Source organism: Oryza glaberrima, chromosome 12, assembly GCF_000147395.1.
Source record: "Oryza glaberrima chromosome 12, OglaRS2, whole genome shotgun sequence".
Lineage (NCBI taxonomy): Eukaryota > Viridiplantae > Streptophyta > Magnoliopsida > Poales > Poaceae > Oryza > Oryza glaberrima.
This window is the reverse complement of record NC_068337.1, coordinates 23,681,081-23,692,749: the sequence shown is the minus strand read 5'-3', so window position 1 is coordinate 23,692,749 and position 11,669 is coordinate 23,681,081. Positions and strand designations below refer to the sequence as shown.

General features: G+C 37.9%; 1 protein-coding gene across 7 annotated transcripts; it reads left to right on the top strand.

Annotated features, from left to right (window-relative positions):
• Positions 1 to 5,123: 5,123 nt before the first annotated feature.
• LOC127757185 (uncharacterized) lies at positions 5,124 to 11,334 on the top strand. Of its 7 annotated transcripts, none has more exons than XM_052282641.1 (8): positions 5,124 to 5,542; positions 6,395 to 6,538; positions 6,748 to 7,115; positions 7,419 to 8,163; positions 8,243 to 8,339; positions 8,425 to 8,479; positions 10,104 to 10,217; positions 11,199 to 11,334. In XM_052282641.1, the coding sequence occupies exons 1-7, from the start codon at positions 5,185 to 5,187 to the stop codon at positions 10,164 to 10,166; spliced, it is 1,830 nt and encodes a 609-aa protein (XP_052138601.1). In that variant the 5' UTR covers positions 5,124 to 5,184; the 3' UTR covers positions 10,167 to 10,217; positions 11,199 to 11,334. The 7 variants fall into 7 exon arrangements, with proteins under 7 accessions (XP_052138601.1, XP_052138600.1, XP_052138602.1 ...); XM_052282640.1 differs by lacking the exon at positions 11,199 to 11,334 and adding an exon at positions 10,783 to 11,076; XM_052282642.1 differs by lacking the exon at positions 11,199 to 11,334 and adding an exon at positions 10,729 to 10,866.
• The last annotated feature ends 335 nt before the right edge of the window (positions 11,335 to 11,669 follow it).

The window sequence follows — 11,669 nt, the reverse complement described above, 5'->3', positions numbered from 1 at the left end:
AAGGAATTAACCTAAACTTAATTAATTTCAACATGTGGGTAGCTTTGTTACATACTACATGTTCTTTTTTTTTTTGCTTTGTACTTTCGGTCCATGACCACATTTTCACACCATTCCCAAGCATTGGATCGGATATGTATCTGATAATTAATTAGTCACTAATTAGCAACCGATAATGATCTCAGTTGGCAGCTTCAACATATATACTCCCTCCTTCCCTAAATATTTAACGCCGTTGATTTTTTTAAATATGTTTGACCATTCATCTTATTCAAAAACTTTTGTGAAATATGTAAAATTATATGTATACATAAAAGTATATTTAACAATAAATTAAATAATAGAAAAAGAATTAATAACTACTTAAATTTTTTAAATAAGATGAATGGTCAAATATTTTTAAAAAAGTTAACGGCGTCAAATATTTTGGGATGGAGGGAGTAATTCGTTTGGACAGCATTTGGTCGTCGCCCAGATCTTCTTCGTGTTCATATGAATGTTAGTTTGAATCGAATCTTAAGTGTGACACTGTGACCTGAGGGATAATTATATATATAGTCCATGGGAAAACTTGCTTATAACTTTCTTAGCAAGGTCATTATTAATTTTGTAATTAGTAGACTGCTAGTCGAGATCTTCGCCTAACTAAAGAATTCAAATGAATTAGATTAAGCTGCACGCTGTGTATATTCTCTTTATAGCTTTGTCCCATATTAAAATGGAAAAGAACGTGATGCATGATACTCCTATATACTAAGTTGATCGAAGAGGCACACGTTGTTAGTTGTTAATTGATTAGCTTTGGATAAATGGATAATAATCAATGCATGTTGCCGCGTAAGAAAGAGAGAGACGAGTAGAATTCATGATGATGAAGGCGATTACGCTCTCGACGACAACATAATTAATCGAATTAAGCACGCAAACATTATGTGTTAGTCAGAAATTAAATAAATTTCGCGAAATTCGGGTGCGCATGTATGTACAGGTATACGTACGTACATATGTACTGTAGTAACATATATATACAAGCAAGCTTCAAAAGAAGAAAAAAACATGTGTACAAGGTATGGAGTTCCCGAGAATTTTATGTGATCTAGTAAACATAATATGGATTCTATAATTGCTAGATCGATCTATAAGGTTTGATGAAGAGTGGCCAGCCCCCCACAATGTCTTTGTGCGGTTACCATCAGGTGTTGAAACTCATGGATTCCCGATGCCGAGTTACTATTGGTATAGTTTCCAATCCCCTACCATGATGCATGAACCCACACGAACCCGCAGAAGTTTGAATGGAAAGAGGAAAAGGAAATTCTACGGATTGGATTGCTCATGTGTCCACGGGCAGCCACGCTCGTCCACTTTCTTGGTAAAGGACTCGATGCATTTTCTCTTCCTTGCCGCTAGCATGCATGCACTGATAATTTAATTGTTGTACAAGCTCCGAGTATGAATACAAGTGGGGTAATCCTCTACCCATATGAGAACCCATTTCATATAAAATTACTTCATTTCTTACTTGCTAATACAAAATTTATAAGAGAATTATCTAGAATTAGTGATAAATTAAACCAAAAATAAATCTTAGCTATTTGCCCATGTTCCACTTGCATCCCTAGCTCGCTCGGAGTACTGGTGCTGGTGCTCCAAATAATTGCATGCATCATTGATCATGCAAATGGATAGATCGATCGATCGTTAGAACTTTTTTGAACAAACGATATATAGATAAGGACATAGGAGTGGTGTACAACTCCTGTTGCACGTACGGCGGCATAGGTTCGTATGCGGGCAAATGTTAATAATTTGCAATAACTTCAATCGATCTGCATACAATATACTACTCCCTCCATTTCGAAATGTTTGACACCGTTGACTTTTTAGCACATGTTTGACCGTTCGTCTTATTCAAAAAATTTTGTGAGATATGTAAAATTATATGCCTACATAAAAATATATTTAACAACGAATCAAATGATAGGAAAAGAATTAATAATTACTTAAATTTTTTGAATAAGACGAATGGTCAAACATGTGATAAAAAGTCAACGGCGTCAAATATTTTGAAACGGAGGGAGTATATGTGCATCGATCATGTGTACCATTTGCTAAGCTCTAGCTAGCTAGTTTTTGCATCATATATATCATATTGATAGGTATGATCTATATATCCAGCCATCAGCCATGCATATGCGTATATGTATATATATCCACTATAGTACTACCTCCATATTTTAATGTATGACACCGTTGATTTTTTATCTAACATTTGACCATCCGTCTTATTTAAAAAAATTATGTAATTATCATTTATTTTATTATGACTTGATTCATTATCAAATATTATTTAAGCATGACATAAATATTTTCATATTTGCACAAAAATATTAAATAAAATAAATGGTCAAACGTTGGTTGAAAAGTCAACGACGTCATACATCAAAATACGGATGGAGTAGTAGCTGGAGCAACTACTCCAAAAGCTAGAAAAACCAGTTTTTTCAGATTTTTACCAACACGTTATTCACTAGCTATTTCTTGAAATCTCAAGAGTAGTTTTTTTTTAAAAAAAAAGCGTATTAAATGGTCAATCCATATATCTACTCCCTCCGTCTCAAAAAAAAAAACTCAACCTAGGAGGAAATGCGACCCTTTCTAAGATAAAGAATCTGGACAAAAGATACTCTAAATTTATTGCTCTAGTAGGGTCACAGATTGAGTTATTTTGGGACGGATGGAGTATATATATTCAGAGATCCTATTGCGTGATGTCGATAGCTAGCGTGCATCATACCATCATACGTGGCTTGACTTTGATATATACATCGCTGATATATAAGCACGTGCACGCACGTACTTACTGATCAACTCGATTGTTCTAGCTTGCTATAGTGAGTTCATTCAGTGGCACTACTGCACTGCACTAAGATATAGCAGCAGAGCATATTATATGGATTCTGATCGACATTGCAAGAGTTGCAATTATATATGTCATGTTCAACAAGTTGTACAAGCTAGGAGTAGCTAGGCACTTTTACCAGCTGGTAGCAGTATATTCTAAGCTCTCTTTTTTAATAGATAAAACCGCGTTCATTTTGAGACAGATCATTCGACTTATGAAAATTTTTTTATGTAATTATTATTTATTTTGTTGTGAGTTGTTTTATTACTAAAAGTATTTTAAAAATGATTTATATTTTTCGTATTTGCACAAAATTTTTAAATAAAACGAATGGTTAAGCGTGTATTCAAAAGTCAGAGCAGTGGCATCATAGAGTAAATTGTACTTTAGTCCACCTTTTATTACCCAAGTTTTAATTTGGACCGGGTAAATTTACCATTGTTGCAGTTTGGACTACCATGAACAACATTTCTCGTCATGTCTAACTTCCCTTTCGGCAAACATATGAACCATATATAGAGGAGATCGGCCGTATACTAGACCTGATGTGTTTAAGGTCGTTGATTGCACGAGAAAAAAAATCGTTCATGGTGGTCCAAATCACAACAATGGCAAATTTATCCGGTCCAAAGTGAAAAGATATGTTTAAGGGTGGTCCAAAATGAAACTTAGATAATAAAATATGGTCCAAAGCGTAATTCACTCTTTATTAAAAAAAATATACCATTGATCAGTGCTTTATATGATCGATCATATATCGATCACGGATGGTTGCAAAAGCTATAGCTGACGGATGATGGCCGGCGTGCAGGGGCGTACCTGCAACTTATCTCTTTTGGTACTACGTATACTTTGCCCTGCAGTGACAATAGGACCAGACCAATGCAAGTGGTTCAAAAGTTGAGAGACACTATAGTACGTAGATGATGATAAGTTCGTTCACTTTACGTCATCAGTTTGTACGTAGCTACGTTTCTCACCAATAATTTGAGCTATATGTATATTCGTCCCATATCGATCGACTATATAATGAACTAGCTATATATATATATATATATATATATATATATATGAGCACTCATATATTACTCCCTTCGTTTCAAAATATTTGACACCGTTGACTTTTTGCAAATGATTGACCGTTCGTCTTATTAAAAAAAATTGTGAAATATGTAAAATTATATGTGCATATGAAAGTATATTTAATAATGAATCAAATGATATGAAAAAAATAAATAATTATTTAAATTTTTTGAATAAGACGAACGGTCAAACACGTACTAAAAGGTCAACGGTGTCAAACATTTTGAAACGGAGGGAGTATATAATAGCAACCTTGTTGGCGGCACCAATTATATGTTCTTTTGGGAATTGGGATCACCCTTGACTCTCATCCATCAATATGGCTTAATTTGTGGTAATAAGTGGTATATATACTTATATTATAGTCGCGGGCATATAACGGGTATGGATAACCATTACCTGTTACAAAATTAGAAATTTTGATTTAAATCTATTTTATTTTATAATCTATTATATATTTTTTCGAGATACTTGAGCACTTCTTTTTAAGAGCATTGTGTCTACTAATTTCACCATGACGGCTAAGTTGAAATAACAGGTGAAAAGCTACCATCCCTAGTTAGCCTTATCAAGCAGAGCAACCAGCCTATTTTTCGAAGCAAACAATGCAATCCACATATATATCACCCCTCAAAATAAAGGAAAAAAAGAGTGATACATGAGCCAAATGGCACAGATTTCCTTTTTACATGGGATGTAAAATCTGATATTTACAGGCATGTATGGGCATATATACCATGAAAGTCCTGGAAAGTCAGTTCCATGCCCAACTGCTCAATTGTGTCACCTTTTTATATGGGCTGGATTCAGACCATATATACATGGGCCGGGCCCATAGAAATTCGGCCTAGAAGAAATTTCGCTGGAGTGCGTCCTGTTGAGCCGGAACGGTAATGCCACTCACATGCGGCCCATACATATTAGGCCGAGACGGGATTGCTACCTACATACATGAGGCCCATATTTTGACGGGCCTCAACGAGAGTGCTACCTACGTGCGGCCCAAACTATTTGGGCCGGAACCGGGCTGCCACGTTAGTTGGGCCAGAATGATTGCATTGGGCCTGCAGCCCACGTTACACGCGCACGCCACGTCCCCTCCGCTTCGGCTTCTGCTGCTTCCGCGCAGAAGACCACCAATTCCTCGCGCCACCTCCACCACCGCCTCCGCCGCCGCCGCCGCCGTGGACGCCGGGATGGATCTGCGGCGGCCGACGACGCGCTCCTCGTCGGGGGGAGTGGAGCCGAGGTACCGGCAGGTCGGCTTCGTCACCACCACTGCCGAGCCCGCCGCGGCGGCGGCGTCGTCTTCCTCCTCCCCGCGTGGCTCCGACGTCTACCCGGGGTCGCTCTCCCCCGTGATGATCCCGCCCCCGCGCATCCCCGACCACCTCACCGCCCTTTCTCCCGCCCCCGTCTCGCTCCTGCCCTCCTCCCCGCCGCCGCCTTCGTCATCCCGCCTCGACGCCGCAGAATCCGACCTCGACGACGACGACGACGACGACGACGACGTTGACGTCTCGTGGGCGCGGCCACCTCCACCTGCCCTTCTCGGTATGCGATTCGCGGCCTCCAAATCTGACCCCTCTCTAACAAATCATTCCTGCGATTTTTGCAACTGTTAGAGATGATTGTTTTAGCTATACTTTTTCTAACTAATCATTCCTATGATTTCTGCAACGGTTAGAGATGGATAGTGTTAGCTCTAATTTTTCTAACAAATCATTCCTATGATTTCTGCAATGGTTAGAGATGGATAGGTTTTGGTTTAATTTTACTGATAAGACTGCATAACATCAAGCGGTATTTGCAACATTAGTTAGTTTGCATAAGTATATTGCTTTTAATGTTACCTTTGCAGTTTTGCTATTGCCAATACAGTTGACAAGGCAGTAAAAAATGGTATATCGCTTGACCACTGATTCCAAGTCTCTTTTAGGACAAAACTTATTGGTACCGGACCACAATGTGCTAGCCTACTATAGCTCACTTTCCGGGGACCCTACTGCATGATCTGATCATTTTTCACAGTGGCTTGGAGTCGACGGCAGAGTGTTGAAACATATAATTTATCTCTGGAGACTAAATATTGTAATTCAGGCAGTGAAATTGATGCCAAATCAATGTTAACTTGTTAGCAAAGAATTCGGTATTCATGATGGATGAATTATCATACAACGCTGGCCACAAAGAGGAGATTGAGATTGTCATTCATGTTGTTTATATCTATGGGTATTGCATTATTGCACTATGTCCATGTGGCTTTCACTGTATATTTATGTTAAGTATTCACAAGCTAGTTAGATGCAAATGGCTGAGAATTACCGATCAGCATTCCTTTAAAAACTATTTTAAAGAATGACCATATATAAGCTGTACATATTTTTCTTCTGCTCTTTATTTTAGAATCAAAGGAAGGTCTTCCTGATACACAGAATGAAGGTGCTCCAGCTCCAGCCCCAGTTCAACAAAAACAGAAGCTTTCTAAAGCAGAGAGACGTGCTATTCAGGAAGCTCAGCGTGCAGCCAAAGCTTCTGCAAAGGAGGCAGGTAGTTTGCCTGCTTTTTACTCAATCTAGATTTCATTATTCTAGGTTGGTTTGTGGTTAAATTATGATAGTATTTTACCTGCTGGAATGAAGGACAAGTTTTTGCCTTTTTGGCTGGGTGGGGGTATATATATTTCTGTATCAATCAGATAAAGTCTTCTGTGCCACACCTTTCACTGACATGCACCATCTGTCTTATTCAAATTTCAGGGTTATCAAGAAAATCTGTAGCCACAGTTTCTACTTCTAATGCTGCAATGTCAAAACAACTCAAAACTGTAAAGACACCTCTCAAGAAAGATCTGCCCCAACTTACACCTTCAGTTGCTTCTGAAAAGAAGACTAGTGAGCACCCTCCTGACAGAGATAGAAAGAAAGATGTTCCTCCCCCTCGTATGCAGTTTGATAATGTACATCGGGTGGAGAAAACAAAGAAGCGTTCACTGGTCAACCAAGCAGAAGCACAAAACAGAGTCGAATTGTTCAGGCATCTGCCTCAATATGTACATGGAACTCAGCTTCCTGACCTCGAGTCAAAAATTTTTCATCTTGATCTAATGCATCCTTCTGTCTACAAGGTACTTATCAAATACTGCAATTCAGATATCCAGTAAGCAGTAACGACACATGCCGATGTTTTTCCTTGGGGATTTGGGTTGCCTAAACTACAGTATAAGATGAATATATTTGTAGGAGAATGTTGATTTGTTCTGTCTTGCATTACTGCTTCTCTGGTGGTTAAAGTTAACATAAAAAAAACAGGCGAAAAAAGCTTTTCATTTTCTTGTTTTCTAATAGGACTGGTTACTGCTAAATTAGGTGAATAGCAATTATCTTATTTGACCTCTGTAAATATCTTATGTGACTGTTCTACGTTTCAGGTTGGACTTCAATTTTTGTCTGGTGTTATATCAGGTGGCAATGCTTGTTGCATAGCAATGCTTCTTGCTTTCAGAGAGGCCATAAAAGATTACTCTACACCTTCCACCAAAACTCTCAACCGAGATCTTACTGCTAAAATCAGTAGCTACGTGTCATTTCTCATCGAGTGCAAGCCTCTTTCAATCAGCATGGGCAATGCTATTAGGTTTTTGAAGAACAGAATTGCCAAGCTATCGCTTACATTGTCTGAGTCAGAAGCTAAAGCTAGCCTACAGTCTGACATTGATCGGTTTATAAATGAGAAGATAATAATTGCAGACCGTGTCATTGTTAGCCATGCAATAGCCAAAGTCAGAGATGATGATGTATTACTGACATACGCATCATCCTCTGTTGTTGAAATGATTTTTGATCATGCTAATGAGCTTGGAAAGAAGTTTCATGTTGTTGTGGTAGATTCTCGTCCGAACAACGAGGGACAAGCACTATTGCACAGATTAGTTGCAAAGGGCATCAGTTGCACATATACGCACATTAATGCCATCTCATGCATCATGCATGAGGTCACAAGGGTTTTTTTGGGTGCCTCTTCGATATTGTCAAATGGAGCAGTTTACTCCAGCGTTGGGACAGCAGCTGTAGCAATGGTTGCTCATGCCTTTGGAGTGCCTGTTTTAGTGTGCTGTGAGGCGTATAAATTGCATGAGAGGGTTCAACTTGATTCTATATGCTCTAATGAACTTGGTACCATATCATTCTTGCTTGTAAATTAAGTTATTGATTAAGCTTTCCTCAAGACTTAACTCATGACATGTTTACTCAGGTGATCCAGATGTTATTTCAAGAGTTCCTGAGAGGGAAGATTTGTGCCACCTTAAAAACTGTACTTATAATGAAAATCTACAACTTCTGAATCTTAAGTACGTGCCTGAATTCCATAGATGTTATAGCTGGTCATTATGTTTCTCATGTTGGATAATCAATCGAATTTCGTTCACCTGATAGGTATGACACTATGCCTTCCGACTATGTTTCTATGATCATAACAGAATATGGAATGGTAGGATGTGTTCCTTTCTACTTCTAAATCAATTCCTCATGCTTATATTCAAATCATATTATACCCATGTTAACTTCGTTTCTTTTTGCTGCTGTTTTTTGTGCTTGTAATAGTTCAATATAATGCTATCATATGCTGACCGAATTTTAAAATTGTTAGTACAGTACCACTTGGATTCATCGACCTTGAGCTGCAAATTTGTCTCCCTTTCTTACTAACGAGTAACCACAACCCCATAACTTTAACTTCAGCCAAGTCAATAATGAAAACTTTTTTTCTGTTAGGTTTTGACTAAATATTGCTCTAGAAAAAGGCAATACTTATATCTAGCAGTATAACGGTTGCACTTATCTATGGCAGGGAACACTTAGCTGAATATGTTTTGCTATTATTTATTTTTATCTTTGTTGCAAGAAGGAATCTGCTAGGTATACTGGGTCTCACAGTCATTTAGCACCAGATAATCTCTGATACAGAGATATTCTTTCATTTGATTATTGTTAGAGTATATGGTTACTGGTTAGGATTGATAGGATCCAGTTGTTATGGTAGGATAGGATTAGCTTCCATCTTATCTCTCAGGGATTGCTTAAGGTCCAAAACCTACTCATCAAGGTTCAATATGGCAATTACAATTGCGCAGTACATCTCTTGTACACACTTTCAATTATGTCTATACCCACAACTTTTTTTCTAAAAATATAACTAAGCCACATATATAAGTAGTCGCTGTCATCTTAAAAATAGTAGGACCAGTATTAGCACAATATTGTTGTTTTTGTATATGCCCTAACAAAATTATCTTTCAGAAAGCTGCCTTATTTGGTCTAATAGTCAGATCTGTCTGCCCCCAACTGGCCTTGGATTTGGACAGCCGTACCATATGCCTCGGCAGATATGCGAGCTGTCTTCAAACTGATGCATTATTTTACACATGTGATGTAAACTTTATGAGTCACATACCTGATTGCAATAAGAATGGCATACAGAAAAAAAAAAGAGAAAATATAACATGGTCCTTAATAGTTCAATAATTGTTGACTATGTCTAATTTGAACTGTACTTCTCTCATGAGTGCAGGTTTAATTGTTCTTAATCTAGTTTGGAATATCTCTATTCCATCTAAGTCTTTAGTTCTTTACACTAATTGCTTTCTCATTGATTTATATATCTTTTGTTTGATACTAGTCTGGTGTCTTCAAAAGTCATAGTTTTATTGATTAATATGAGGACGTGACCTTCACCTTTCATAGTTTCATAGTGAAAATACTCATGCATTGGCTGCATAACTTGATCCTACATCAGTGCTATTAAGAGTTCTATGACACAAATAGTTATTTCTGAAATTTCAGTTAGTCTTTTTTACTAGTTGGTGATTCTCGATGATAGTCATGGTCTCATGGATGAAAACAAGCAGTTTTGCTTGCAGTTACTTCCCATTATATTTCTTGTGCATACTGTTTGTTTCGTCTGCATAACCAGTCCGATATTAATACACGCTATACTCAAATTTCTGCTTTTGTTAGTCTTATATTTCTCTACCACTCCCCTACTGTTTTGTTCATCATTTAAGATGGCTGTCTCATTTAGTCCATTGAATTGATGTTTTGTCCTGCTGTCGCAGCTCCCACCTACTAGTGTGCCAGTCATTGTGAGAGAGTACCGCAGGGAGCACATATGGATATAGAACGAATGATATTTTCCTTGATGATTTAATGAGTTGGATTTTTAATATGAGGTATGATAATTTGAATATGGTGTGCTGCCTTGGCATGGTGTTGCGGTCTTGTGGACACCTGATTATGCTTTAAAAAAAGACCAAAACATCTTTTTTTATTTTCTCAACCTTGAAAGGTGTGTTATCTCATGTAGTTTCTTTAATTAAGCTGAAGTAATCCAAATAAAAAATTTCAATCACCATTGCTAAGTATGGATAATGTGCCGATGATTCCACCCTTCTTCATTAGGTATATATCACTGTTTATTCCTTGTTATGTAAATAAATCTTCTCACGTTTGATTAACTCATGGGGTGTTCTTTATAGTAGATTGGTACATGAGGACCCTACATGAAGTAAAATATGCTATGCAAACTTACAAGGTCTAATGCAGAGGAGTTCACATGATCCCAAATCTAGTCAGACTAGAACATGATAAATGTGATATAAGAGCATATTTGTAATCTTTGTTAATCATGATTTGCCTCATGTCATCTAAAAGTGCTTTTAAATCTTTTAATTTTTGTTGTAGTTTTGTAGGTTCATCTATAACTTGCACTGACAATTGGAATACTTAATCATTTAGGCGAGAGCAAACAACCAGCCAACAAGGAATGCAGTTTTGGATGTAGATAGGACGGGTCATGCAGGAAAAGTCTCACATGTGAACAGATGCTAGATCCAAGGATTTCTAGCTCGCTTGTTATCTTCAGTATTTGTATTCATACTAAATGTGACTGTTGATTAGTACAGACTTGTTATCCTGTACTGAGGTGACCAGACATGAATTTCAATGGCACATCAGTTAACACCGCTTTTCTACTTCATCAAGCGCCCTGGGTCTTTTTGAACTTAATATTAACTGCATTTTTCTTGTTAATTGTTGATGTACCTTGCTGGTAAAAATGGTGTTACTTTTGTCCATTTTATTTATATGTTTCTGTTGTTTTGCTACCCCCTATAAAACTCAATGGCTTCAGAGCCCACATATGTTTTCTGCAGGTACCGTCTATCAGCATCATTGTTTGAGTTGTGTGGTCACCCTTGGTCCAATGCGCACATGAACGCTAGTCCTGCCACCAGCAAGGGATGTTCATCAGTAGTCATTTGAACAGCTTGTTGTCAGTCTACAAGAATGGACCCTACAAATAAATCATGCATCTGAGTTAGATCTATGTCACTTTGGTCATTGAAAGCTCATCAAATCAAGGGCTCAAGTTTTAAGTGGCACCAGGTGGTGGATGGCCTGGTGAATTACTGTTGCTCTACACTCGGTGGATCATTACTGCGGACCTAATGAGATCTCAGTACACACTAATGGGCATCTTTTGGTGGGGTTCATTGCTTTCCTTTAAGCCTGCTAATGCTACTGCCTATTTTTCAGCTAGCTCAGACCTGCCCCAACATTGTTGTTGCTGCCTATATTTATGCTGATCAAGACCTGTTTACAGCGACGGTCCCTGGCAAGGCACC